We start from the raw sequence: 7,718 nt of genomic DNA, 5'->3' as shown, positions 1-7,718 counted from the left end.
CCTCTCTGACCCTCCCAGGCTCCTCTTATCTCCCCTGCCCCCATCAGGGCCCAGATTAAGCCTGACCGGCTGCAGTCCACTATGTGCCCAGGTCCACCTGTCCCTGAGCCCATCTCCTCCTCAACCTTCACATCGAGCAACTTTGTGGGGAAGGGAGATGAGCAAGAAGGAAAGAGGCTCACAGCCAAGCCTAGGGTGAAAAGAGCAAGCTACAAGCAGTGTGTCCTCTAGGATACTATTTTGTTGTAGTTGTTAAAAAAAAATCTGTGTTATCTATACATAGAAAAACATGAAAGACATATATCAAAATGTTAAAAGTGATTATCTAAAGTGGAGGGGGGATGTCAGCAAACTTTTTCTGTCAAGGGCCAGAGAGGGGCTGAAAGTTGAGCTGATCAGCAATGGCCAATGATTTAATAAATCATGCCTACATAATGGAGCAGCCATACAAACTCAAAAGCACAGGGCCTGGAGAGCTTCCAGGTTGCTGGCACACGGCAGTGGCACACCCAGCAGGGCCTGGACACTCTGCATGCCTTCCACATACCTTGCCCTATGCACCTCTGCTACCCCACTGGGCTGTACCATTTTACGTGGTACTGTACATCAGTCATCTAGCAAGTAAACTGCTTTCCTGGTTCCACGAGCTGCTCTAGTAACTTACTGAACCAAGAAGAGGTTCTGAGAACCTGATTTGTAGCCAACTCAGACAGAAGTTGCTGGAACCTGGGGACCTGCTCCTTGTGACTGGTGTCTGCAATGGAAGGCAATCTTGCGTGGGACTGAGCCTGTGAGCTCTGTGCTAACTCTGGTTAGCATCAGAGGTGAATTTAATCGTGGAAAACCCAGCTGGTGTCAGAGAATTGGTTGTGAGTGGGGAAAAAACCCACATTTGGTCACAGAAATGACCTGTGTTGTGTTGAGTGGAGTAGGGCTAGGCATGGTGGCTCATGCCTGTAACCCCAGTGCTTTAGAAGGCTGAGGCAGGAGGATCACTTGAGTGCAAGAGTTTGAGACCAGCCTGGGCAACAAAATGCAACTCCTTCTCTGCAAAAAATACAAAAAATAAGCCAGGTGTGATGGTGCATGCCTGTTGTCCCAGCTACTCAGGAGGCTGAGGTATGAGGATCACCTAAGCCCAGGAAGTGGGAATTGCAGTGAGCTGTGATCACACCATTGCACTCCAGCCTGGGTGCCAAAGCAAGATATTGTCTTAAAAAAAAAAAAGTACAGAGTAGAAGAAAACAGTGAGTTTGCTTTTTCCTACTAAACAAGTACCACGTGCAACTATCACGTATTCAAAAACATATAATGAAAAGAATGAATAAAGTGAAATGAAACAAAATAAATCATACTAAAAATGGCATATAGGCCTCAGAGAACTCCAGGCAGTCAGTGACCAGAAAGCTGCGTGACCCTGACCTTGCATGAAGGAGGAGGTCACACCTGCTTGGCCTGGCCCACAGCCATGGGAAGCAGAGTGAGGTGAGGTGTGACCACGGAAGACGGTTGCACTTGGAACCTGAATCCCCTCCTCTGGTCAGTGATGTCCTCCAGCCCCAGCCCATCATGTCTGTGCAAGGTCATAATGATGCAGAGGAGGGGTCCCAAAGCCTCTGCTGCAAAGACAGGCAGGACCCCAGCCCCGCCTGGGAGTCCCTAGACTGGTGGAGGTGTCGTCAGCAGACGAGACTAACCAACCAGTTGCGGAATGGCCTCAAAGCCATGCTTGCCGCCAATACGCGCTCTCATCTTGGAGCTTCTCCCTCCCCTGCCACCACCCAACACACCCCAGGAAACAACCACTCCTGGCCTAACTCCCAACACCAGCCACCCCCTCCACTATCCACTGAGCAGGTCCTGCTTCAGCCAGCAGCAAAAGCCTACAGGAGGCATTCCATGCACCATGGTTCTTAGGTCTCAGGTAGGCCAGGATTCCAAGGCATTTCAAGACAGCCCACAGGAAAACAAGCATTACTACTGCCCCGTCAGCAGGGATAGCCCAGCCCCAGTGTGATGCCAGAACTTCACTGCTACCATACTTTCCCTCATACTTCACCACCCCTTAAAAGCCAGAATGAACAGGAATCTGCCTTCCCATTAGATTGCTGGGGAACGTGAGGCTCTGAGGAACCAAATAACTTCACTCACACCACAGACAACAGTGGAAAAAAACCAGACCCACTGGCCAGCTCACTGTCCTTTGCTCTTTCAACATCACCTCCCAAGCACCCTCCGCCCTCCCCCGTCAAGATACTCATTCCTGTTTCTCTTCTTGGCAGTCTCCCCTGAGCACACGCAGGCTTTATTGCTTCCTCAGCTTCCTGAGGCATGGCCCTTCCCACTGAGAACGCCTCTGCACACTCCTGTCTGACAAGATGTGATACAAGCCAGTCCCCACCGATCCTCTTGGGAGAGCACGTGTGCACAGGCCAGAGAAGAGGGAGAGCAGGCTTGAGGCCACATCAAAAGCCTAGGCCCAGGGGAAGCATTCTCCTGCCCACTGAACTGCCAGTGACCTACCCCTTCTTCAGGTTTTTCACATAGGCGCTCTGGAGGGCGGCTTCCAGGAAGTAGGTGAGCTCATAGTCAACCGGGTGACAGCCTTTCAGATGCCTCGACGTGCTGTTATTTGTGGTCTGGGAAGGGGAACAGAGAGAGAGCCATTGTCTCAAAGTTCTGAGCAGGGGGTCACTCAGCAAGAGGAGGGGGCCTCATCATCATCCTAGTCCCAGCTGTTCAGGGGCACATTGTTGCAATACTCAGACCAGACTTGATCTAACTCGAGGTTCTGGGGTCCATGTGCAGATCATGCAGGACTGTTGCATAGGTACTTACATGGCAAGGTAGTTTGCTGCCTTCATCCCCCCATCACCTATATGTGGTATTTCTCATCTCATTTTAACTCAAAATGTATCTAAAGCACTCTCTCCCCATCCAAATGGTAGATGCCCACAAGCGGTTTTTTTGTTGTTTGTTTGTTTTTTTGAAGAAACTGGGTCTTACTATGTTGCCCAGGCTGATCTCGAACTCCTAGGCTTAAGCAATCCTCCCACCCTGGCCTCTCAAAGTGGTGAGATTATAGGCATGAGTGACTGCCCTAAGCCTCTAACATTTATTCAACAGAGCTTTAAGTTCATTAACTCATTTAGTCCTTTAGAGCACCTCTATTAGGCAGGAACTAATCATCATCATTTCCATTTCACAGGTGAGAACAGAGAGGGTCTCTTCCTGCCCCAAGGCCACTCAGGTTGTGGGTGGCGGAGCCAGGCAGTCAGGTTCCCCCCTCCACTCTTACCCTCTACTGCAGGAGGACTTCCCTGCCTGTCCAGAGCCATGCTGAGCACTTGCTCTTTAACTAGACAGCACTCACTGTCTGAGCACGTGTAGAGGGACCGCTTCACATAGCATTGCTCCCCTGCTCTTCTGCATATACAAACCTCATCTCCCACCAGACTTCAATCCCACAGGGCAGGAACTGAGTCTCCTGAGTCTCACAACTGTCCACACCCCCACCTCCAGTTAAGGAAAGACAAGGGGAAATGAAACTCTTACAAAATCGCCACCCAAGTCCAAATCTTATTTATGCCTCACAACGATCCTACAGGGCTGGTTTTGTTTGCATTTTATACATGAGGAAACTGAGGCTCAGAAAGTGTTTAAGATAAAAGTGTCCATTAGAGACATGTCCATTATGTTTGTAATCCCAGCACTTTGGGAGGCCAAGGCAAGAGAATAGCTTAAGGCCAGGAGTTCCAGACCAGCCTGGGCAAAAGACTGAAACTGTCCCAGTCAATCCATCAATAATTTAGTGCCTAAGGTCACAAAGCTGGTGTTAGCCTGGACCTCAAACTCAAGCCTAACCAGGTACAGATTCCAGGCTATTTCTACTACGTATCAGTTAATTCATTCCACAAACATCTGAGTGCCTGCTTGCTATATGCCAGATACAACACTGTCCCTGTCAAACAAGCATGGAATGTTAGAGAACATCCTCCAGAGAATCGAGACCCCCTGGTTCCAGGAGAAGCTGAGGACCAATTACATTATTAACTGAGCTGTTGCTTAAAAGCCTCAGTTCTAACAGGGTCCTCCAGTCCAACGAGACAGGCCTGCCTTCAGTATACCATCTCCTTTGTCTAATCTGAGGGGAAGAAAATCAATGAGGCATCCACCTCCTTTTTCAGAATTTAAAGCAGATTTAAGAGAGGGTCTTAGTTCCTTAGAGGTCAGGACTGGGTCTCAGGAGGGACACACAGCATTTCTTAGGATGCACAGGGTTCTATAGCCTGCCCTCCTTCAACTTAAGATAACAACAATTGGGGCTCGTTTGCTTGCCAGGTACTGATTCCAGCCCTGGACATCATTTTAGCTCATCACCTTACTACCCTTTTGAAAGCCCAAAGCCACTGGGCATGGTGGCTCACGCCTGTCATCCCAGCACTTTGGGGGGCTGAGGCAGGTGGATCACCTGAGGTTGGGAGTTCAAGACCAACCTAATCAACATGGAGAAACCCTGTCTCTATTAAAAATACAAAATTAGCCGAGGGTAGTAGCACATGCTTGTAATCCCAGCTACTCGGGAGGCTGAGGCAGGAGAATCACTTGAACCCGAGAGGCGGAGATTGTGGTGAGCTGATATCATGCCATTGCACTCCAGCCTGGGCAACGAGAGAGAGACTCCATCTCAAAACAAAACAAAACAAAAAGAACAGAAAAGAGAGTCCAAAGCCTAGGCTTCCAGCTGAGCAGGAGGCTTTCTCTTTTTCATGAAAGTTTCCTCCCAACCACATGCAATGCAAATGTGAAGAGCTCCTAAAACACTGCTAATGTCTAGCAGTGACCCACTCCCCTTCGGTGGAGGTCAACTCAACCATGCCGAGTCTCTAAGTGACCTCTGCCAGGGAATGGGCACTCAAGTCCTGCATTTGCTGAGCACATCGGTCACTTCTCCTTTCCTCCTTTAGTCCAATCAAGCAGATATCTTCTAGAGCAGTGGCGTGATTTTGCCCTCAGGGGACCGTTGCCAGTAACTGAAGACATTTTTGGCTATCACCACAAGGGGGATGGTGCTACTGGCATAGTGGGGGAGGCCAGGGATGCTGATAAACATCCTATAATACGCACAGCAGCCCCCTCGCTCCCCTCCCCCTGACAACAAAGAATTCTCCAGCCCCAAATGTCAACAGCACTGAGGTTGAGAATCCTGCTCTAGGGGAATTGAGGTTGGACTCCCTCAAAATGGCCCATGACAAAAACAGGTACTGGACTGACATTTTGGCATCTGCCAAAGGAGGTGAGGTGCAAGCATCTCCTGGGCTCTAAGTCTCTCAGCCCATGACCACCTCCTCCTTCAGGCCACCAATCCTAATCTACTCTGCTCTAGAGCCTGCCATCTAATGCACTAAATATCTATTCCACAGAATACCTAAGCACCACCCCCAATATCTTCTCCGCAAGTATTCGGAGCCACACTCCCCTGGGTTCAAATCCTGCCAACAGCATTTACTAATGATGTAAACTCTGGGAGGCTAACTCCTCTTCAAATTTGAGTTTTCTTACTTGTAAAATGGGAATGAAAACAGGGCCTATCTCATCCAGTCGGTGTGAAGATTAAATCATAGAATGAGTGTAAAGTGCTTGGAGTTGTGTCTGACACAAAAGCAGCACTCAAGAAGTGCTAGCAGTATCTCTGTTGAATATAGTTGCCTGTCCTCTTAGCACTGAACCAAAGGCCCCTCATGTAATAGTATTCAGATGTGGAAGGAAAAGGAATAAAATGGAGGCTGGGCATGGGCCTATAATCCCAGCACTGTGGAAGGCTGAGGCTGGTGGATCACCTAAGGTCAGGAGCTCAAGACCAGCCTAGCCAACATGGTGAAAACCTTCTCTACTAAAAATACAAAAATTAGAAGGGCGTGGTGGTGGTGGGCACCTGTAGTCCCAGCTACTCAGGAGGCCAAGGCAGAAGAATCACTTGAATCCGAGATCGAGCCACTGCACTCCAGCCTGGGTGACAGAGCAAGGCTCTAATAAACCAGAGCCATCTAGCCTTGGCAACAGAGCAAAATTCCATCCCCCACAAAAAAGAATAAAATGGATAAAAATTAAAAATAAAAGTAAAAACAAAATACATGAAACTAAACCAGAGCCTCCCAGAAGGTGAAGGGCTGGGATACTTTGCACAAACGCTGCTACCACCTGCACCTGACACCCCGCAGGCAGTTAAACCAGGCCCACCATAGGAAGCGGAGAGGGAGGGGGACCTGAGAACTGCCAGAGCCCCAGTGACCAGCTCTTTTACCAGCCTCTGAAAGGCTTGGAGAAGGGGTCCCAAGACCCTGCATCCTCACAGGATACAGGGAGGAGCTTCTGGGACACCGAGAGCAGGGAAAGATGTCCAAGTGGGAGACCCAGGCTGACTCCACCCCCGCCAGGGAAAGAACGGTGAGCAAATGAGTCAATCTCCCTAGAGCTCACGTATTAAACAGGGATAAGTACAACACCCACCTCAGGGGTGGCTGTGAGGAGTTGATAAGTTAACAAACGGGGCAGTCACATGTGGTGCTGCAAGATGAGTTCACCAAAGAGTTCCTGGTGCTTAGAGATGGCGTGGACTCATTTATCTATTAAACTATTTTCCAGTAGAGTCTCATTCTAGTGGAATCAGTATGCTATAATGAGTTTTCCAACCTATAAAGTAGAATGCTTTTGGGGGACAGAGGAGGTGCCTTCTTCTAATTAGCACAAAGGTGATCTATGGGCTTAGCGGGATCCGTAGATATAGGTGCTCAGTAGAAAGCAGCTGCTACCATGGTGTTATTTCCAGCTCACCTTCTCCAATTCCTGCAGGAACACCTGAGCGATCCAGGAGGCCCTCTCAAAACAGGTGATCACTTCCTCCTCCCTCTCTGTCAGGCGGAAGCGGGAAGCTATGGAGTTGGGTAGGCGTTCCAGGGAGAGGCCTGCAGGAGGAAGAGGGCGCCTCAGACCTGCCCTGCTCGGGCCCCCGGACTCCAGGCCCTCCCTATGGGCCCAGCGTGGGCTCATCGGAGGGGGCACACACTTTGGTGCAGCCAGCGGGAGGCAGAGGTCTGTGGAGGGGAGGGGGGAAGCTGAAGCAATGGTGGTGTTAGCAGTGGCCAGAAGTAAGTGATGGGACAGCACGTGGGGAATCACACTGTATCACCCCAGCCCAAATCCTGCCTATCTGCCCAGCTACCTCCCCACGGAAGCCACTCCTGATCCCTCCTATGTAGTGGAGTATTCCCATTTTTCTAAGCAAAAGAATGAGTTTTCAAAAATTTATTATTTTTCTTTCCTCTTTCCTCCTTTCCCCCAACCCCATTTCCTACTTAGCTCTTAGAAATGCAATAACCTTTATCTTCCCGTTACCAGACACTCCCTACACAGCAAGCTTATCCAGGTGCTGACTTAGAAGCTCCAGAGCCAGAACTCTTTCCCACCAGAGTATCTTGAAGCAATGGTCACTTGACAACCTAGCCCTGGATGCAGTGGTGCCAGCTCAACCACCTAGTAGGAAGGCACCAAGCCAAGTCATGCAGACCCTGCACTTGCTTGCTCCCTCCTCTGCATGCCATTCATGCCAAGTCCCTCTTTAAAAGCCCCACTTTTTGCCCAAAAAGTGAAGTGGTTATCTTTAAAGGCAGGAGCCTATACCTCCTCCCCTAAGCTAAGCTTGGGAATAAAGTCACTTT

General features: G+C 49.6%; 1 protein-coding gene across 7 annotated transcripts in view; it reads right to left on the bottom strand.

Moving 5' to 3' along the window:
- TTC7A (tetratricopeptide repeat domain 7A) overlaps positions 1–7,718 on the bottom strand; it is a 154,838-nt gene that overhangs the window by 92,543 nt on the left and 54,577 nt on the right. For 6 of the 7 annotated variants that reach the window (XM_017512742.2, XM_017512739.2, XM_037732869.1 and 3 more), the window contains exons 4-5: positions 6,835–6,965; positions 2,524–2,639 (exon numbers count right to left, since the gene is read on the bottom strand). The exons of the other annotated variant lie outside the window; for it this stretch is intronic. In XM_017512742.2, coding sequence (XP_017368231.1) covers positions 2,524–2,639; positions 6,835–6,965 — 247 coding nt within the window. The remainder of the gene's footprint in view (positions 1–2,523; positions 2,640–6,834; positions 6,966–7,718) is intronic. 7 annotated transcript variants of the gene reach the window in all.

This window comes from Cebus imitator, unplaced genomic scaffold, assembly GCF_001604975.1.
Source record: "Cebus imitator isolate Cc_AM_T3 unplaced genomic scaffold, Cebus_imitator-1.0 Scaffold476, whole genome shotgun sequence".
Taxonomy (NCBI): Eukaryota; Metazoa; Chordata; class Mammalia; order Primates; family Cebidae; genus Cebus; species Cebus imitator.
The sequence above is the reverse complement of the archived record's forward strand: the minus strand, read 5'-3'. Positions and strand labels throughout refer to the sequence as shown.